The sequence below is a fragment of the Muscardinus avellanarius genome (assembly GCF_963383645.1).
Source record: "Muscardinus avellanarius genome assembly, chromosome: 2".
Classification (NCBI taxonomy): Eukaryota; Metazoa; Chordata; class Mammalia; order Rodentia; family Gliridae; genus Muscardinus; species Muscardinus avellanarius.
The window spans coordinates 68070181-68093142 of NC_137787.1; the positions used below are offsets into that span (position 1 = coordinate 68070181).

A 22962-nucleotide genomic window follows, 5' to 3' on the forward strand; every position below is an offset into this window, starting at 1 on the left:
GTTAAAGTTCCTCATTGGATTGAGCTTGTGAAGAAAGTACTAATTTTGTTTTGACAGCACTTGAGACATATTGTGTACTGAGTAGAGGAAAATGGATAAGGTGTGATTGGTGCTTCAAGGAGGTCACAGTATTGAAGTCAGCAGGTGTTAAAAAAAACTTTTAAAAGAGCACAGTGGTCTCATCAGGCAGGCTACCTAAGTTCTTACATTATTGTGTTTCTATTTTCTGGTTGTTAATCACCTTGGGGAAATTGTTTAGCTTTACTGGACTTCAATTTCCATATCTAGAAAATGAAGACACTATTAATACCTATTATTAGGTCATTTTGAAGATTTGGATTAAAACAGGAATCGAGTTACAGTGGTCCTTGGCACATGAAGAACTCAGACAATGCCACCGCCATGACAAAACCACGGTGGGCAACAGGAGCTGGTTATACAGAGGGTGAAGAAAAGCATCCCAGATAGAATGGAAGATGGCAGGTGTTTCCTTTGTGATTGGTAATCAGCTGTGTCTAGGGGAGAGAGGCCAGTGAGAACATCCGGAGGCACTTATGAATGTGCCTGAGCAACATATAGTTGGGCTCTGCACTCTTTACTTGAGGGAGGGGCCAGATCCTGGAGGCTGTAATGGGTTATATGAAATTTGGAACCGATCCTGAGGATCGGTTCCTTCTCTAATAGAAAGTTCTGTGAAAGAACCTCATCCCCTTGAGGAAACTCCTAGGTAAGGGTGGTACCAGGTCTTACTCTACTTTTAACCAGAGCTGACATACTTTTATTTATTTCATATACATCCAAGCATTTTTTGAATGATGGGGATACTTTTCTGGGAGATGTCATGTTAGCCTATTTCGTCATTAAAATCACAGAGGATACTTATTCCAGAGTATACTTAGGCAAACTTAACTGGTATGGCCTACTGTAAACCCAGGTTGCATGGTATAGCCAATTGCTCCCAGGCCACAGACAGTGTCCCACATACTGTGTCCCTGGGAACCACTATTTTATCCTCTATCTCTGTACACTGAACTTTCTTAAAAATTCTTTGAATTTAAAATAAGTATTCAGTGAAGCTTCTGATCAAGGAAGAAATGATGAAATTTTAATTCTAGAGTAATTTTAAGTACTTATTATTTTGAAAAGATTATATAGAATGTGCAAGAAACTATTCTAAACATTTCATGAATATTAATTAATGTAAGTTGGATGAGAGGAGGTGATGAAATAAGATGAGCAGTTTCCCCAACAACTCATCCATTGTCCATGGCTGTATCTTTACTTCTGAAAGTCTTTTTGTACTTAAAAAAAAATAAACCCTTCACTATCAGTAGTTTCTGGTTCTTTGAAAATGTAAGTTTCCTCCATATACTTGTGAGAATAAAATTCTAAAATTTGTTTTACAGATTTATAATAATAACTTTTGGAATGCTGTTTTTTTTTCTATTTTGCGTGTTGTACTTGGCTGGAATTATTTGTAAAAAGAGAATGGAGGAGTTCAGGAGAGAAGTGTATGGAGTAGAAAGTACTGTTTGTCCAACTGTATAGGTCAAAGCAGTGTGGCTCAGCAAGGCCTGTGTAAAGAAGGCACAGTTTACTGTGCAGGGTGTGAGTAGGGCCATGGTCTAGGCTATGCCAGGACTGAGGTGGGGCAGAGTAAAGTGATGGGTGATCCTGTGTCATGCTGAGAACCAGGCATGACACTCAAGAGCCTGGGTTTGGTTTCTTGGGGGCTGTTTTGGAACTTTCTGAAGGTGGTTTTGGTTGATGTAACAATAGAGTATGTGCCACTGGCAGTTTGTGGGTGGGTGGAGGTCAGAGATGCTGGACACTCTACAGTGCAAAGAGTAGTGCTCCACCTTGCATGGATTTCCCATAGGCACAAACAAGAAAAACTGGATATAACCACCAAAGAGAATAACCAACTATTTTGCCTAACCATGTGGCCTGGCTTTAATATACACTGAATTTCTTAGGAATGGAGCTATTGTGTAAATGGAGAGAAGAGTACATTTTGTTCAGGGTTTCTGTTTGATTCTTTGTTGTTTTTGTTAGGAGTTCTTCACTGTTTTGGAGAAGAACACCATAGGGTAGTAAAGCAGCTCCTGGCACTGAAACCTAATACAACCATTTAAATCAGCTGCCTTTGCACTTGTCTCCTCCTCCGTTAACCCCCAGTGAGTCCACCTCTGCATAGATGTATGTGTCTAATTATTTCCTATGTCACCTACTGTAGCCATGCCGCAGGGCATTTATATGCTTCTCCTTTAGATTGTATATAGGGCACTGTATTTATTTTTCTAAAATAGTCTGTGCAGGTAGTTTAACTTTGAATTTATTCAAAGAGAATAAAGATGTCTCATAAAACATTTGCTATAAAATGGGACTTGGAGTATGACAAGGTTGAGAGCCAATGTGTCAAAGTAACATAAAACCGTTTTCAAACCATTCAGCTTCTCTTATGCTGTGGTGAATTGGGAGTCAATCTCATTTCTTGATTTGACTTTAACATTTCCAAGCAGAGACTATTTTTATTCACATACTGCAGAGAACAGAAGACGATAAAGCATGCCAACAGCAGGAAGACCCTTATGCACATGCCTACACAAGGGCCCAGCCATCAAGGTGCAGAGGGGTTCATCTGGCAGGCACAGACCACAGTCCTGGGCAAGATGCTTGAGGCTGTTATGTATCTGCAATTTTGGAAAATATACTTCCAACATCAGGTCCCATGCCAGCTGCTTGTCTTGAAACCCAGTCAAAAGTAATTTCAGGAAGTGATAGATCAGAGCTTTGCCTTATTTATTGGAGAAAAATGATTTTTAAAGAATTTGGCAAAATATTTTACATATAATTAATCACAAATATGCAACTATTCATTATATCTAATGTCAAATTGTCCAGTATTTTAAAATAGTCAAAATCTAAATGATCGCTACAAAAATTGTATTTCTTAAAAAAATAACACATCTTTGATTTTCTTCTCTGTTCTTTAATTCCTTTGGCTCAATATTATCATCAAGTTGTGCCCAGTTTATCAATAATGCACTGCCAGGATCTCATTTACATATGTCCAAAGCAAGATGTTGACTCCTTCGAGACAACCTAATTCTATCCCACTCTGAGCAAATTAAACTCCAAATGAACTCTTTGGTTGATTCATAGACTTGTCATCCTTGACAAAGCCTTTGGGGGCTGCATAAAAATGTTAAGTTCAGATGTGGCTATATGCCCACAAACTGGCCATTTTATCTTACAAGTGTTTCTAAGTGTTAATCTTTGGCTCACATGAAATAAACTGGAACACTTACTAAGCTGTTTTTGCCCGAGAAAATAAAGGAAAGATGTACATCTGCAGTGGAGTAGGAAAGAGGGAGGGAGAATCAGAGACTGTGCTTTCAACTCGTTAACTTTCCACTAATAAACTAAGATCAATTCTTGCTTTATGGTCCTAATGAGCATTTCTGAACAGATTGTTGGCAAGGACCATCTTAATAACAAGTGAAAATAGTTGACTCACAGTTATGAGTCCTTGAATATGAACACAAATTTCCTTCCTCTTTTAATACCAATATTAGTTATAACTAGTATATACTAAATCCTGGTAATTGGTAGCTCATGTATAGCTTAGCTTGAGACCACTTATTGCTATTTTCTATGATTCTATCTTTAATTAAAACAATAATTTCCATGGTGAAAAAAATAGCAAAACTTAACTCAGAACTAGGTTGTATATATTTTCTAATTTATCTATTAGTCTAACTATTAGGGTTAATCATGCCTAACTAATGTAATAGTAATCAGAGATTACTTGTCATCTTTGTTTGGCAATATAATGAGGGGGACGAATTTCCTGATTATTAAGAGAGCCTTAGACATAGTTCACCCCACAAGGTTTTTCCAGATAACAAACTAGATAATAACATTTAACTATATTCTAAATGTACTCTAAATATCTAATTAGATAATTCTGAAGTGGGCAATTCTCATAACTGTTAAAATTGCTAACTTGACAATTTGGTAGGTTAAAATCTTCTTTTCTGTGTTTTGTTTTGTTTTTTCATTACTGAGGATTCAGCCTAAGGGTGCTCTACCACTGAGCTATATCCCCAGCTCTTTTTTTTTTTTTTTTTTTTTTTTTTGGTGGTACTGGGGTTCCTGGAAGCCCTTCTACTTCCAGGCTACACTCCCAGACCTATTTTATACTTTTTTATTTTTGGAAACAGGGTCTCTTAAGCCAACAGGGCTGGCTTCGAACCAGTGTGATCCTCCTGTCTCTGCCTCCCAAGCGCGGGGATTACAAGTGTGCGCCACCAAGCCTGGCTATCCCCAGCTCTTTTATTTTTCATTTTGAGATGAAGTCTCATTAAGTGGTCCAGGCTGGCCTCAAACTTGCAATTCTCTTGTCTCAGTGTTCTGAGTCACTGAGATTATAGGTGTGTACGACTTAGTTCTAGATGTTAATACTTTCTCGAGAATAAATATTTGTTAGATATTTTTTGGGGGGCTCTCAACATAAGAATTTTGATGTTAATTTTATAAATATATATTTAGTAGTTATTTATTCACGAAGGCCAAGGAACTGGCAAAGATGCTATCTTCTTAAAATTTTTCTTTATACCTTTACTAGTGCATTGTTATTATATATAATTGTGAGAAAAAAGGCAATACATTCATACATACATACTTCACCTGCTGTATCAAGTTCATACCTAAGTATGGATCACTGGAAGCAAATGCGTAGAACAGGATAATTTATTTATTTATTTACTTATTTATTTATTTCTTTTGTGTGTGGTACTGGGGTTCCTGGAAGCCCTTCTACCTCCAGGCTAAACTCCCAGACCTATTTTTACATTTTTATTTGGAAACAGGGTCTCCTAAACCAGCGCACGCGGCTGGCTTCGAACCTGCGGGATCCTCCTGTCTCTGCCTCCCAAGCACGGGGATAACAAGCGTGCGCCACCACGCCCAGGTAGAGAAACTCTTCTTTATAGCACATATTCATGTTTCATAGTTCAGGAACAGAAGTCAGTGACAATTTCTATGGAACCCAATCCAAGGAAATTCTTTATATTCCAACATCACTTTACACTCTGAAAGATACTAGCCTTCTTCATCTCCTCAAAATCTTTCATGGAATCATAATTTCTGTAGAAATCTGCATATGCCTTCTTTCTTGGTTCAGCCACACCAACCTTATAGAGATTTGCAACCCCCAGAGAGACAATGAATGCTCCCACAATATGAATCCGCAGACGCCTGGACAAAAGACCGCGCATCCGGGGTTTTGCCAACACATCAGAAGCCATGGTAGTTATTGTTCTCCGCAAAACGTCCTTCCAGGCTCGAACAGGATGTTTTAAACTGATCAACAGCAATGACTCTTTCCAAGGTCTCAGAATTTAATAAGTATCATTCTCATCTGTCAAGAGTTAGAATTAGTTTCCTAGTTTTTATATTATTTATTATTATTATTATTATTATTATTATTATTATTATTGTAACGGGGATGGAACCCAAGGGCATTCTATGTCCGAGTTACACCTCTGGTCCTATTTTTTAGTCTTTATAATTTTTGAAACAAGGTCTTACTGAGTTGCAAAGGGCCTCGCTAAATAACTGAGGCTGTCCATGAACCTTGATCCTCTGGTCTCTGCCTCCCGAATGCTGAGATTACAAGCTTGCGCCATCATGTTCGGCCTAGTTTCTATTATTTTTAAGACCTAGTTATTTCCTTCCATGGAAAATATTTGTTCTCCCAATTGTTTCTAAGATCCACATTAACTAGTACAGTGTCTTAGTTTACCATTTATGGTTCATAACAAGATGGCTGGAAACTTTCTTTTTCACTCATTTTCCACTTCCCTCTCATGCTCTATGCTATCACCTCTACTTCTCAGAGATCTTCTAGTAGGAAGGGATCTTTCCTCCTCCCTACTCCATAAAATTCTCCCATGCCTCTCTCATACCTTACCACGTGTTGTAAAGTTTGCAAATTCTTTCCATATGTGAATTTCCCATCTCCAGACTCTGTTAGCTTTCTGAGGATTGAACTTCTCTTATTGTATACAATTATCAGACACTCACCTATCAAATACCCCAACACAGACAAACATACACACTCAACCCATTCAAATTAGAATATATTGGTACGGCTGGGCATGGTAGCACATGTTTGTAATCCCAGCATTTGGGAGGCAGAGACTGGAGGATCATGGTTTGTAGTCAGCCTCAGCTACTTAGCAAAGACCTTTGCTACTCAGTGAGACCCTGTTTCAAAAAAATAAAAAGAGAGCTGGGTGTGGTGGCACAAGCTTGGGAGGCTGAGACAGGAGGGTCATACAGGTTTGAAGCCAGCCTCAGCTGGTTTAAGAGACCCCGTTTCCAAATAAAATACAAAATAGGTCTGGGAGTATAGCCCAGAGGTAGAAGGCCCCTGGGTTCCATCCCCAGTACCACACACACACACACACACACACACACACACACACACACACAAAATAGGGCTGAAGGTATAGCTCGGAGGTAGAATGACCCAGGTTTCCATCCCCAGTACCACACACACACAAACATATTGGTACATTACAGGCCTTAAATGACACTTGAAGATTACTAAAATGAAACGAATAGGTTTATAATGAGGTAGTTTAAAATTATTTAGACAATCTAACATCCTCTTATAGTTAGATATAAAATGTCCCCTAAAGAGCTTATTTATTAATATTCAGGTTTGATATAGTTGAGTCATGAGGGTTGTAATTCCCACAGTGAATACCATTGTAATTGATTATCTCGGTTGTATCCTAGGTTCGTAGGATATGGCTGAAGAAAATGGGTCCCTGAGGGTACAGCCTTGGGGATGATACATAGTTCCTCCTCCCCTCACTCTCTCTTTCTTCCAACCTCCATGCTGTTGGGAGCACGGCCGAGATGCTCTCGTTACCCTGCACTGAGTTTGTGGTCCCAGCCCCATAAGGACTGAATATGAAGCCATGAGAAAATAAATCTTCTTTCATGTAAATTACATGGTTAGTCTTTTAGACTGTAGCTGTAAGAATGCTGATGGATACATTCCCCTATCTATATTAATAAATTAGGGCTTTTAGCATCTTGCAGTCATTTCTCAGTTGGTAAAATTAACTTCTCCATCACATTGGAAGAATTATTTATGTAGAAATCTTTGTACAGTACTCACTATGTGTAAAAACATGTAGTTACAATTATCCCCATTTTATATATAAGGGAATTTAGGCACTGGGACATTATAATTTGGAAGGAGTACATGGAAAAATTGATTCTACTACCAGAATGTCTGGTTCTTAGTCGCTATATTGTACTCCTTTTTTTGTGGTATTTGGGATCATTCCAGGGGCATTCTACCACGGAATTATACCCTAGCCCAATTTTATTTATTTTTAAATTTTGAAACAAACAGGATATCATTAAGTTGCTGAAACTATCCTCAAACCTTCGATCCTTTCATTCCTCACCTCCCAAATCCTTGGATTACAGGTGTGTGCCACCATGTCTGGCGTGGTGCACCCTCTTAAAATCAGTAGAGCCGTGCTTGCCGTAGACCTTGTGCATCAATTTGTTGCCATTTTTTTTAATCATTAAAAGGTAATGGGATTTGTCAAATTCCTTTTCTGCATCTATTTAGACCATATAATTTTTATCTTTTAGTTTGTTATTAAGCTATATCACATTTATTGATTTGCATATGGTAAACCATCCTTACATATCAGGCATAACGCCTACTTGACCATAGTATATGATCCTTTTAACATGCTGTTGAATTTGGTTTGCAACTGTTGAAAATTTTCATATTTATGTACCTTGGGTATACTGGCCACTAATTTTCTTATAATGACCTTGTTTAGATTTGGGATCATAATAATGTTGGTTTCATCAAGTAATTTTGGAAGCATTCTCTCCTTTTCAAATTTTTGAAAGTATGTGAGAGGAATTTGCCTTAATTCTTCCTTAAATGATTGTTATATGACACCAATGAAGAATTTTGATCCTGAACTTTTTTGGAAGGAGGCTTTTGTTACTTCTTTAATCACTTGTTGTAGGCCTGTTCAAAATTTCTGTTTCTTCATGATTCTGTCTTGCCAGGTTGTATGTTTATTCATTTTTTCTAGGTTATCCAATTTGTTGACATATGAAAGTTCATAGTAGTCTCTTATTATCTTTTATATTTCTTTTGTATTAGTTGTGATGTCTCTTCTTAAAGTGTGTGTTTTTATTTATTTGAATCTTCCTTCTTTTTCTTAAAAAAGTATACGTAGCTGGTAATGGTGGCTCAGGCTTGTAATCCCCGCGCTTGGGAGGCAGAGACAGGAGGATTGCACAGGTTCGAAGCCAGCCTCTCTGTTTCCATAAAAAACAACAACAACAACAACAACAACAACAACAACAACAACAACAACAGCAAAAACAAAAACAAAAACAAAAACATACACCCTGAGGTAGAAGGGTTTCCAGGAACCCCAGTACCACCAAAAAAAAAAAAAGTATAGATAGATATTTGTAAATCCTCTTATCTCTTCAAAAAATTTTTATTATTTCTACTGCTTTTCTAGTCTAACTCATTATTGTTCTTTAGTTTTTCTTATTTCCTTCCTTTTAAAGTTAGGGTTTTGCCAGTCGTGGTGGTGCACACTTGTAATCCCCACTCTTGGGAGGCTGAGACAGGAGGATCGCACAAGTTCGAAGCCAGCCTCAGCTACTTAGTGAGACTCTCAGCAACTTAGTGAGACCCTGTTTCCAAATAAAATATAAAAAAGGTCTGGGAGTACAGCCCGGAGGTAGAAAGCCTCTGGGTTCCACCCCCAGTACCACAAAAAAGAAAAAAAAATAAATAAAATAAAAATAATAATAAAGTTAGGGTTTTTTGTTTTGTTTTATTTTTTGTTTTGTGGTAGTACTGAGGATTTTTTTTTTCTTTTTCTTTGGTGGTACTAGGGATGGAACCCAGGGGCCTTCTACCTCCGGGCTACACTCCCAGACCTATTTTATATTTTTTATTTGGAAACAGGGTCTCTTAAGCCAGTGGAGGCTGGCTTCGAACCTGCATGATCCTCCTGTCTCAGCCTCCCAAGTGCCATAACACCCGGTAGTACTGAGGATTTAATCAGGTATATTCTACCTCAGAGATATACCTCCCACTATATTTTATTTTTTATTTTTATTATTTATTTATTTATTTTTTGTGGTACTGGGGTTCCTGGAAGCCCTTCTACCTCCGGGCTACACTCCCAAACCTATTCTATATTTTTGAAACAGGGTCTCTTACGCCAGCGCGGCTGGCTTCGAACCTGCGCGATCCTCCTGTCTCTGCCTCCCAAGCGCGGAGATTACAAGCGTGCGCCACCACGCCCGGCTTTATTTTTTATTTTTAAACAAGGTCTTGCTACTTTGTTGAGAGCCCCAGTGAGTTGCTGAGGCTAGCTTTGAACCTGTGTTACTCCTGTCTCAACTTCACAAGCACTGGGATTTAAGATATGCTCCACCATGCTCAGCTCAGATTCTTTTTTTTAAGACCTTCCGTGTCAAAGTTCTTTAGTTGTATCCCATAGACTTTGTATATTATATTTCTATTTTCATTTTTTCAAGACATTTTTATTTTGTTTTTTACTTATTCTTTTGTCCATTGACTATTGTTGAATTTCCACATATATTTTATTTCTGTTATTGATTTTTATTTTTATATAATTGTGGTTGAAAATATACTTGATATGATTTCATCCTCCTTAAAATTATTAAAATTTTTTATCATCTAACATATATCTCGGGCAATATTCCCTGTGTACTTGAGAAGAATTTATATTCTTCTGGTATGGGATTAAATGTTCTATATTTATCTGTCAGCTTCATTTGGTCTATAGTGTTATTCGAGTTCAATAGAGTTATTTGAGCTGATTGTTTCCTTATTGGTTTTCTGCCTGGATGATCTACCCTTTATTAAATGTGGAACACTGAAGTCTTATACTATTATTATATTGTGGTCTATGCCTTCTTTTAGTTCTATTAATATTTGCTTTGTGTCCTGAGGTGTTCTGATATTGGGTATATATATATTTGAAATTATTATATCCTTTTTTTATTACATAATGACCTCAGTCTTGTTAGAGTTTTAAATTAAAGTTTATTTTTTTGATATAAGTATAGCCACCTCTTCTTTTCTTCTCATTATCCCTTCATTTTCAGTTAATGTACATTCTTTCTCTCCCTCTTTTCCTTTTGAAACTCATAATTTGAAGATGAGTTGATTTCATGATACCCTAAAATCCAATAGGCTTTGCTGATTATTTTTTCTACTTTATCTTTGAATGTCTTCAAATGGCTTACTTTCAAGTTCAGATTCTTCTGCTTAATTAAGGCTTCTGTTGAAGCAATCAATTATGTTTTTCATTTCATTCATTGTTTTCTTCAGTTGCAGAAATTTTGCTTGGTTCTTTTTAATGATTTTTATCTCCTTGTTAAAGTTTTCATTTTGTTTGTGTAATGTTTTACTTATATAATTCTAATGTTTATCTCTGTTCACTTGTAGCTCACTGAGCTTCCTTAAAATATTTGAATTCTTTGTTTGTGATTCAATTTCTTTGCAGTCTGTTACTAGAGAAGTATTTTGTTCCTGTGTTGGTATCACATTTTCTTGACTTTTGATTATTATTTTTTTGAATATTACATCTATATGTTTGTGTTTGAAGAAACAGTAACTTTTTCCAGTCTTTACTAATTGGTAAAATTGAGAATGACATTTAGTGGTCAGCCTGGCTAGAGATTTTTAGAATTTCTATGGATTGCACCTGCTCCATGCCTCTTGTTCATGCTTTTAGGGGATGCCTTAAAAATTTATGCCTTCTCTCAATCCTGCAAATCCCCGGTGGTGCTAAGTGCTAAGAAACACCTATTTTTCCTAGGGCATTTCTCTGAGGTGTGGTGTTCAAGGTTACAATGTCTTTTTCCAATACAACAGAGTTAGGTCAAGTTTCAATATGAATTCATACACAATCTGTTGACTCAATCTGACTTGAGCACTATCAGTTAAGACACAGAGTCATATTCATGGGCCCATTAAAAAGACCACCCACATAATAAACCTACCTTCTGACTTTCGATCCCCTTTATTTTGTACATTATAAATTATAATGATACTTCTGCTTTTATGCTCACAAAAAAATAATATATGACACCAACTATCCATAACTTTCCTTCAGTTAAACATTTATAAGATGCTGTAAATTAAACTTGTCATTCTTAAGATTTTATAGGTCCAGGATGATAAGACTACAAAAAGTTGAGATTCCTATTTCTGTAAGCTTCTGGGGAACCTGAGTCCTGTTCAGACTCCTATGAAGAGAAAACGTGTTTCACAGTTAAATTAAAAACAACATGCTAGCCAAGTGTGGTAGTGCATGCTTGTAATCCCAGCACTTGGGAGGCTGAGACCGGAGGATTGTGGTTTCGTGAAAAGCCTCAGCTACTTAGTGAGGCCCTTTACAACTCAGTGAGACCCTGTTTTAAAAACAAAGAGACTGAAAATGAGGGCTGATGCATAGTTTGGAGGTAAAATGTCCCTGGGTTCCATCCCCAGTACCAAAAGACAAAAAAAAAAAAAAAAAAAAAAAAAAAAACCCAAACAAAACATGTTTTTTTCAGGTTTTGTGCCACAAAATTTTTTTGCAATAGGGTTGGCTACCTGATCTACAGTTTAAAATGTTAACATGTGGATGGATGGCCCAAGGTAAAGGGTAATAAAAAAAAAAAACATTATGATGAAATAGCTTTTTTTTTGTTTTTGTTTTTGTTTTGCAGTACTGAAGATGGAACCAAGGGAATTCTACCTCTGAGATATATCCTTGGCCCTAATTTTTATTCTTTATTTTGAAAGAGGGTCTCACTAAATTATAGAGGGCCTCACTAAGTAGCTGAGGATGGCCACAAACCATGATCTTCTGTTCTCAACCTCCCAAGTACTGGGATTACAAGCCTGTATCACCATGCCCAGCTATGGTGAGATATCTTGATTATTATATATCATACTAATGTATCTGTTTTTCATGTAGATAATCACTGAACTATGAATGACTTTGATCCAAGATCACCAGTCTCCTTTAGTCTTCTAGCTCAAAACATCATATGAAGAATTTCTTCCTCCACAGTCCTCTAGTTCATTCATCCCCTGAGACCCTAAACTGCAATACTCTGACAGAGCCCCGTATCAGCTCCAAGCAGTTAGAGTGGTCATTGCTCCATTTATGTAAAGTCAGTTAGAATCACATCAGCGGAGGGGGGGCATGAAGCAGTGCAGAGGACCTGAGAACAGAAAAAATTAAAGCAGCCATCTGCATCCTCCTTTCTGTGAGGTTGAGGAGGTGAGACGGAAGGCGAGAGACTGATGGGTACCCTGGAATCAGGGGTCTGAACAGCCCACAGGTAATCATTCAAATTAACAATTGAAACTTTGTAAAAGTCATGGTCTCCCAAACCTAGTTTTGACCAATCATAAAAGAATAGATAGAACACCTCAAAAAAGTTTAAAAGCCCAATCCCCAATGACTTTACAGTCACTCTCTTTCCAGGACCCCCCTTGGGGGGGGTTGCTTTGTCTTCTATCTTTCTCTAACTTAAAATAAACTTTCATATTTCTGTAAAAAATAAGACACAAACTACCAGTTATATGGGAGGGAGATGTATGGCGAATGTTGAGAACATTCTTGGACTCCCTGGGAAGATGTGCAATGGGTGTGACTTTGAGCTGTTTGGGTGAGTCTCTCTATGGAGACAAGGAGGTAGTAGAATCTGTGGCCGTCTTTTGAGGGCTGCACTTTGATTTCTGAGAGCTAATGTCCATTTTCTCTGCTTCTGGCTTCCTGAAGACTATTATCCATGCCTACTTCTCAAGTGTCTAGGTGGGGCATGTGAGAAGTGGTCTTTAGTATTCTCCATGGCTGAGGAAACTAAGCACTAAATCAATACATTTTCATTTTCTCCCGTGGAGCCAAGAGGATCTCATATATAGGTACATGTGCATACAGAGTCCATATATAAAATAAATTGGTGATTCTCTTATAATGTGTTTTGCAAACTATAAAATAATTAATGCAATGCATTTTAGACACATTCCTTTTTCCTAACCTTAGTTAAAAGCCAAATGAGAACAATCCATTGATTGATATTTCCCAACAAATTGTACATGTGCTTTAAAATCATGATTTTCAAATATCTGAGAAACTCCATATTTCATATTTCAAAATGAGAAATTTTTTGAGTTGTCTACTATTCCTCTCTATATCTGATTGCTTTGTGTCTTAAGGCAATAGGAATACCAAACAGACCATATCCAATATAATTTGAAACTACATTCTTCAAAAAATTGAATGTCAGAATACCTGGAAACTTCATGAACTTCTTTGACTTTGATGTTTGGAAAACAAATTTTATTTATAATATCCATTACTTATTTTCATGAATTTCAAATAAGGTCAGAAGACTACCTTGAAACTTATTATTATAGAACCACTACATATACATACACATTCTTATGAAGATCTTATAATGTAGTAGGTAGAAACAACAGTGAAAAATCTGTCTTTGTTATTGTGTTCTTAGGAGTGCAGGATATATACCAACCAAAACAGAAAGGAATTATATTAGAAGAGACATGATAGGGAAAAAATAGGAGGATAAGAAGAGAGACACTTGTGGAGGAAGGGGATAGGATAGCCACCTTAGATATATTCTCAAAGGAGGTCTCATTAAAAAGGTTACATCACTTGAGAAGCTGAGGCAGGAAGAATGCAGGTTCAAGACTAGCCTCAGAAACTAAATAAGACCTTTATTCAAAATAAAATAAAAATAAAAGGGCTGGAGTGTGGGGGTATATCCCAGAGTTAGAATACCCCTGGGTTCAATTCTCAGTGCCAAAAAAAAGTGACATTAAAGTAGACATGGCAGAGACAAAGGGGTGATGTATGTGTATGTCCTTAGAAGAAATAGCTGTTGCAAAATTTTTGAAGCAGAACGGATATGTTCTACAGATGCCGAGGATGCCAATGTAACTGGAGTGGAGTGAGCAAAGGCAAAGTGATAAAGCTGAAACCAGAGAGTAGGTGTCTTGTAGAGTCTTGCATGGTTTTTAGCTTTTACTCTTCATTTGATGGGGAACTCTTGAAGAGATTTGAGCAGAGGAGTTATATAATCCTGTGATGTTCAACAGCATTTCTTTGTTGTTACAGTGTGAACAGAGTTTAAGGAGAAAGATGGAATCAGGGACACAATAAATGGGCCATTACAATAGCTGTGCGAGATGATACATTCTAGACTGGTATCAAGTGAGGATTGATTGTTGGAGTGAATGACATGCTTAATTTTTCAGGAGAGTGGGCTCTTAGTAATGGGTGGCTATGCTTTTGTAGGGGCAGGAGACATATGGTATATCTCTACCATCCTCTCAGTTTTTATGTGAACTTAAAACTGTTCTAAAAAATAAAGTATTAGAAAAAGAGAAACCATTACTAGTGATGGTTTAACTATTGAATCACTAAAGAATGGGCCATTTATATACAAAACAAAGTATGTGTGGGCAAGCTCCTAGGTGACAAATATTTTTATGTGAATGGATAAATCACTAAAGGGGTAGAGATAATCTTATTACCATAATATTTTCTTAGGAATTATACCACAGTGTTTGTTTTCCTTATATTTATTTTTAAATTATCTACCTTGATGAAAACCTTGCAGTTTTTTTTTTTTAACCATCTGTAAAATACAAATGGTGCCAAGACACAGTGAACAATAAATAAGGCTGACTTTGGGTACTTTGGGAAGATTCTTCACACTTTTGGAGATTTTTTTTATAGCAAATAAGTGAGGGGAAGAGAAGGAGATGCCATCTTTTCCTTAAACTCAGTCCTGACACTACTGTATCTTACAGTCAGCTTCATGCTGTTGAATGCAGAACTTAGAAACATCTGTTGTATTGCTTTTATGGCTTTTATTTAAGCTTGTGTTAATTCATCCTCTGTCTTCACATTTGATAATGTGTTCTCATCCACAACTACATCGATGAGAACAGATTATCAAAGTATCTTATCTTTTCTTCCCAGGGATTCTCCAGGTTGACAAAGAACACTTCAGACTGGTGGCCCCCAACCAGGAGAAATGTTGTGCCTCAGGAGATATTAGGCAATACGTGGTGACATTTTCGATAGTCACATTTGTGGAGGGGGGTGCTTGTGACACCTAAGGGTCAAGAATGCTGCTAAACGTCTATGGTGCATGGGATAGCTCCCATCAAAATAGGATTATTTAGTCTCAAGTGTCAAGAGAAGTGGGTTTGAGAACACCTGTTCTAGAACAACAGCTTAGAAGGGCTTGAATGGGGTTCAGATATTCCAAACAGAAAGATCTTCCATCAGTTTGAAGAAATCAGTCTGTATAGATTGGTCTTTCTGGGGCTAGAGAGAGTTAATGCTGCTCCCTAATTGGCTTTCCCATAGAGGAACTCAAGCAGAGGTTCAGCACTTGCCATAGTATATTACAGAAATTGCTTTGGGGTTTAATGAAACACAAAGAGCTATAAAAGCATCTTCAATAAAATACTAACAAGATTTCACACTTTGTAATTGAGGGATAAGAGGGCGACAACATTGCTTTCCAGATTTAAAGGAATATATTCCCACTTATTCAATTAGTTTCTTTTGTAGGCTGTCTGAGGGGAGTGACTGTCCACTCTGCACTGAGGATTAAACTCCACTCAACTATGAAGAAAACCCAGAAATTATACCATGTCCTTTTTTGAAAAATTCCAGTTGATCAAATATACATCTGAAGGCTGCAAATTCCATTAACAGTGACAAGCTATCAGGAACAATTCTTCAAAGGCTATTTATCAAATTTGTAAATGCGATTGGGCAGTCTCGGAAATTCTCTCTCATTTCCTTATTTCATTGACTTTTTATTTTTTTATTTTTTTGTTGGAGCATATTGTCACTTTTTAACTTTTCTGAAATAAGGTTTATCTTGTAATGCAAAGACACCCTCCAATCACAGTCAGCCCAGTAGCAGCCATGCTGTACCTATGTGAAACCCATCTGATAAGATAAAGAAAATGGCTGCAATGGTGTTCTACATTCAACAATATGAGGATGGTTACCTACAAGTCTGTCCACAAGGGTGTAACCAACACCCTCTAACCACAATGAGGCTCACATACACACTGAAAGGGAGATTCAGGCCCTCATAAATTGCATTTTGAAAGATTTTCACAGATATTAATTCATGCAGTCCCTTCATGAATTATTCTAGGCAAGCAATTAGGATATGGAAAATGCTTAGGCTCCTGAGACCTGTAAAGCCAAATCACAGTAATAGAATCTTCTCTCAAGATACCTTTTCAATCTTAGAAAACAGCTAACTTGTTCCTTCTGCAGAATCTCCCTTGAACTTAGATTAACTACATTCACGGTCCTCTCTGGTATGCCAGAATGTTTGTGGGCACGACGCAGGCCAAATCCACACTGCAGTAGCTGTCACTATTCACATTTCCGTACAGTGGGGAGTTAGATGAGCAGGAGAGGGTGCGACATAAGTAGGGGAAGCTTCCTGCAATAACTGCCAGGGTTGCATCTGTGACTTAGGAACAGCTATGGCAAGAGAGAGCTCTGAATGCTCAGGTGACAAAATTCACTTCCTTGGCATGCTGCATAACTTCACCTGTCCCTGACAAGGAATGCTGCCATGTTGGGAAACGTCACTTAGTTTCCAAGTAGGCACCTCTTCTACCTGGAGTTGGGCAAGTCCTGGAGGACAGTTTTTATGGCAGGGCTTTCTTCAGAAAATAAAAAATATATGTCTGTGTATATATATATATTATATATACTTTGATACATACATATATATGTATAAAAATTTTAATATATGTATATATTCATTTATATATATACATATATACATAGACCAGATTCAGATGGATACAAAAATGCAAAAAGGCCTTTTAAAACTTGGGTAAAAGCCGGGCTGGGTGGTGCATGTTTGTAATCCCAGCATTTGGGAGGCAGACAGCCTCAGCTACTTAGTGAGGCCCTTTGCAACTTAGTGAGAAAGAATAAAAAACAGGGCAGGGGCTGTAGCTTGGAGGTCAAATGCCCCTGGGTTCCATTCTCAGACCCGCAAAAAATTAAAACCAAAACCAAAAACAAACTTGGGTAAAACTGGCATTGGGTGTTGGTCAGTTCTGGCATTGGGGAGCCATCATGGACATCCTGGTTCACTAGCAAGAGCAGCTGGGGCTTTGGAGGCAGAAGAGGAGTCATTTTTCTTTTCCTCCAAAAGAAAATTGGAGAAGATTCTGTCTTTGAAATGCCCTAAGCTCATCTGAAGGTTCTTTCAGTGATTCCCTTAAAAGACCCTTTGCATTAACAAGCTTTCCAAGACTGCAGAGATGTTGTACAACTGGAGTGGTTATAATAAACTCTGTTATAATAAACTCTGTTTTCTTTTTTTTTATTTTTTGGTACTAGGATTGAACCCAGGAATTGCAGGCATGTGGCAATATGCCGGAATAAAATGAACTCTTTAGAAATGTTTCTGGCTTTACCATGAGCAAGAAAAGAAAGCCCAGTACAGGTGGACTTTTCAGTATTTCTACCTATTGTCACAATCCATGGGAAACATCATTTTGCTTTATATTTTTTCCTCCTGTCTCTGTACAATTGATATGTATGTCTGAGAAATCAAGGTCATCTAGACAGTGTTGAAGAAACAATAAGTGAAATGCATATTCCACAGAGAGTAGAAGAGTAGAAAAAAGTTTCTAATAAGCATAATGTCAACTTTTAAAAATTCCCTTATGCTTCCTTTGGTAAAGTTTCAGTGCTTTTATCTAGTAAGTTTTAATATTGAAAATTTTATCTGACTACTCACTTGCCAAAGTCTCCCATCTAATTACACTTACCCAACTTCCCTGCAGCACTCATATTACAACTCTAAGCAAAAGAAACATTTCAGAACAACTGCTGGCAAACGCCAACTGTCTAACTTGATTTTTTTTAAGTAAACTACAAACAAAAAGATATATAAAATTAGCTCAGGTTTTCTCATGAAAGCTTTTATACCAGTTTCGTTCTTTCAACTGTTCAGATACATCTTATTGTATCTTTGACTTGTTTCTTTTGTTCTTCCAAATTGCAGTAGAATTCTATCTCTTAGAATTATAGACTTTTAAAAATGAAACTTTATGAGCAATTGAATAATAGTGATAAAAACAAAAATAGGAAAAATTATGTGACTCATATTTATTTTTACAACTCTGGAAAAATTTTTGGAAAGTAATTTAAAAAGACAAAAAGTGAACTATAATTTGTTGCTTCTTAGCAATCATCTTCATTATATAATAATGTGTTTTCAGAGTTGGGTAGAACTTCTAGGTTCAGCTAGTTCAAACTTTTACTGTACACATAAATCTATGTGGCGTGTACAAGGTATCCAATGTCTATCCAGATTTTACTTATATGTCTTTAGTCTCCTATACACTACTTTGTTGATCACCTTGTTTCACACTTTATAGAAATAAGTTTAAAAAAATAATAAATTGGGCTGGAGGTATAGCTTAGAGGTGTTTGAATATCCTTGGATTCAATCTCCAGTACCATAATAAGTAAATAAATAAATATTAATAAAGAAAAAGAAATGCTCTGCTTTGTATCATTTGCAAATTATAATGTAAATACTGATTTTATACCATCAATGTGAAGCTTCTGAAAGCAGAATTGGGAAGAATTGTACATAATTTTTTAATCTTTCTCATTTTGAAAATAATTTCTCCCTTTAGATACTATGATAGGGTCATCTGTCAAGACCAATGGCTCAACGTGAGATTTAGATCCCATTCCTTCTTTTCTAAAAACTTTTGTCCTATAGTTCAACTTCCTGTCTGTTACATCATCAATTTCTTCCATTTCTTGGAGGCTTTCACCCATGAGTATTTTATATGACATGTATGATCACAGCATTTGTTTCTATTCTCTTAACATTACTATTACTCCTTGGTAATTTTTCCTGTCTGTTTAAATTTTTAATTTTACTCACATCCTGTCAACTTTGATTAAAGTGAAGTTCTCAAAAGTGTAGATAGAAATAGCCAGCAATGGAGATGAACACCTATAATACCAGTACTTGTATAATTTCAGTGTACTAATAAAATATTTAAAAATATTTTAACCAGTTACTTAAGGGAAATAAATAATGTGAGTAATAATTTTAATATTAAATATCTTATAATTATAATGTATAATTTTATATTATACATCTTATAAAATATGGCATATATTTGATGCATGATGTAATGTTATAAATCAACATTAAGTTAAGTCAATGTTTATTGTAAATATTCAGGAAGGATTCAAATAGCCATATTGCTTGTTTTGTTGTTTACAACTATTTGCAAATGAATTATTAAATATCATTCCAATATATGATATATCATATATCACACTAGATATATAATTATGATACAAATTATATGTTTGGCACTAGATCTAAATCTAACCAGTAAAATTGTTATCTGAATTCCAAGTAGATGGCTGTCCTTAAACATGGTGGCATTAGACGTGTATATAACTTGTCACATTGATCCTTGCTTCCTTCTGGATCTGGAGATATGCTGCTGTGTTATTTCCATTGTCCATTTTATCCACTCTCAGGCTGTTGTACGGGCTTCCCTTCCTGGTCCATCCCTTAGGTATCAGTGACCTCTTTTTTCTCCTGGGCACTCTGCTTTTCTTCACTCTGACTACTCTCTGTATGGTTCTTAGTCAATCCTGAGGTTTCCATGTCCAAAAGCTGAAAATTTGCCAGATCTTATTTTCCAACTAAGATCTCACCAGAGATCTCTATATGAATATCCTATACGTATCTCAAAGAAACAGGTAAAAGTGAATATATCTTCCTCCATACTATAAAACTCACGTTTATATTTCCAACTTTCCCTATTTCAGAGAATGAATGGTACTACCCTCTATCCAGTTGAAAAACCATATCTCAGCTGGACCAGGTGGTACACGCCTGTAACCCCAGCACTTGGGAGGCTCCCGGTATAGGAGGATCACAGATTGCAGCCAGCCTCAACAACTTAGTGATACCTGTTTCAAAATAAAAAGCAAAACAGGACTGGGGGTGTAGCTTGAAGGTATAATACCCCTGGGTTTAACCCACAGTACCAAAAAGAAAACCATGTCTCCCCTTTGACAGTCCTTCCTCATGTTGACTCTGAGTTGCTTCTTTCCCTGTTTCTCTCCCTCCCTGGAAGGTGAGCGCTGTCTTTTTCACTCTGGTATCTCTATTCTGCAGCATTCTGTGTAACAAATCCAAGTTCCTAGCATTTGTTTGCACACTGCTCTTTCTCTAATATATTAGAGGAAAGGCCTATGGATCTTTATAAATTTCTATTCCTCTCCAAAAATCAGATGCTTCATCTATTAGGAAAGTGTCAAAATTGAGTATTTATTAATTGAATATATTCAAATTTGGTACAAATTTTTCAGTATAATCAGTCTTCCCTTTGCTTCTCCAACAATAAGCTTTAGGACAGCTAATCCAGTATAAGTCATGACTTTCAAACATGCCGCTGCATTGCCTGAGTGCCTTGCCATCATTCTTGTTTTTTATTCCTTTTTCTTTCCAATTGTGTGCTTGAAGCACAAAACATTGAAATACAATTTTTAATATCATAATGGTTTAAATTTAAGTTTCTTAGATTATTTAAGAGAAATGCTTATAGAGGAGGACTGAAAAACTAACAAAATTGAATTCTTCTGAGTACAATTCCAGAAGGAAAAGTTAGACCTACCCAAATTTCTCTTCTCAACAGTAAAGTTTATGACTACATCTTTATTCATTTTTTTTATTTTTGAAACAAGGTCTTACTAAGTTTCAGAGGCTTCACTAAGATCTTCCTGTCTACTTCCCAAGTACTGGGATTACAAGTACTGTGCGACCACTCCAGATTTATACTTATATTTGCTGTGGTTACTTAGCTTGCTTTTTTCTCTTTGTCTTAAAAAAAATCTCTATGAATCTATTGTGATTAGACCCAAGCAGTGATCTATGGGAAAAACACAAGAATAATTTGTTACTTAAAAGTAAAACTGGGCCCTATTAGATTTGAGGAGGATGGCAAGACTTTCTTTCTTTCTCCTTTCTCTTTCTTTCTTTCTTTCTTTCTTTCTTTCTTTCTTTCTTTCTTTCTTTCTTTCTTTCTTTCTTTCTTTCTTTCTTTCTTTCTTTCGTGGTACTGGGGTTCCTGGAAGCCCTTCTACCTGTGGGCTACACTCCCAGACCTATTTTATATTTTTGAAACAGGGTCTCTTACGCCAGCGTGGCTGGCTTCAAACCTGTGCGATTCTCTCCTGTCTCTGCCTCCCAAGCGTGGGGATTACAAGCGTGTGCCACCATGCCCAGCTACAAGGCATCATTTAAATAGAGAAATTAAACCAGGTCTCGTATAAGTCACGTGGTGGTACATATCTATAATCCTATTAATTGGGAGGCCGAGACTAGTGGATCATGGCTTTTGAGAACAGCTTCAGCAAGTAGTGAGACTCTCATCAACCTAGTGAGACACTTTTTCAAATAATAAATAAAATAGGGCTGAGGGTATAGTTCAGAAGTAGAAGGGCCCAGAGTTCAATCCCCAGTACCATACACAAAATATACATACATACATACATACAGAATTTATGGGCAGGAGGGAGATTATGAAGTGGTTTTCAGATTAAAGGCCTCCACTGTCTTAGAAAGCTTGACATTCTGCCCCCACATAAATCTGGAAGATGTCCATGATATTGGAAGAGGAGAACAGTAATGTTGCCTGTGTCCTCCAGACCATCTAATATCTACGCTGATAGTGAGACTCACTGTCTGTCCTCAGGAGGAGGGGAGCTCCCCAGCAGCTGGCCCAATATAGGGACAGCTCTGACACTTCCTACACTAAGCACTGTATTTATGCAAATGAAAACGTTAGTGGCTAGTGAGCTGGGCCAGGCGGCGAGGCCATTTATATGCTCAGGCATCTTCATTAGTTTGTTGACATCTGATCAAGCATTGAAACATCTTTTGGATGAACTCACTCCTAGGCCTACATTGTCAATTTTCACAACCACGGGCAATATAAAATCAGTCCTAATAACAGCCTTGACAGGATTTAATAAAGCACACAAAGAAAACTTGTAATTTGCACAGGCTAATTTACACATATGTATAACTGAGAAATGAATTTGGAAGATGTTAGCCTTCCATCTGTACCACACAGAAAAATGGGGAAAAAATGATTTACCACCTGTCAATAAACAATTTTAAATGAATTTTCATCCCAAAATAAATTTCCAATGCCCAAAATATGTTTTCTGAGCTCCCTTACTAGGGATGGTATTTAATTTCCATGTGATTCTTTAATTTTCATATGTGTGTCCCAATATGCTGACTTTAGGGCCTTACATTATGTTTTAAGAGCACAAAATCAAATTTAGTCACTGTTATTTGTGGTTGAGGAACAAAAAGCAGTGATTTGGATTATTAGATTAAATGTGTGGGCTTTTTATTCAGTTTTCTTTTTGTCTGAACTCTTCCTATTGAGTTAATTCCTGTTCTTTTAAGCTATTTTATGGAACTGTAATAAACACCAGTCTGCCCTAGGCTTGAACGTTGTTTGAGATTCTAGATTACAGAGGTAAGCAGTCTTTTTCTTAATCTTCTTACTTGTGTTAAGATCCAACTTAAAAATATGTATAGTCAATAATTTTCACCAGATGTGATTTGTGTATCTTAATGAGTGTGGTCATTTTTTTCCTTTAGGATTAAGTAGGTTTGAAAAAGATATTTGTATAAATTGCTAGTTAAAAGGTGCTATTTTAAATTTATGTGGTGGGATACTGTTTCAAAGAATTAGAATCA

The 22962-nt window shown here is 36.7% G+C and overlaps 1 protein-coding gene across 1 annotated transcript; it reads right to left on the bottom strand.

The window, feature by feature from the left end:
* Window positions 1–5084: 5084 nt before the first annotated feature.
* Window positions 5085–5312, bottom strand: LOC308258575 (cytochrome c oxidase subunit 6C-like; the record flags this gene model as incomplete). The annotated part of the gene is made up of 1 exon (XM_080689252.1): window positions 5085–5312. The coding sequence occupies one exon, from the start codon at window positions 5310–5312 to the stop codon at window positions 5085–5087; it is 228 nt and encodes a 75-aa protein (XP_080545378.1).
* Between the last annotated feature and the right edge of the window lie 17650 nt (window positions 5313–22962).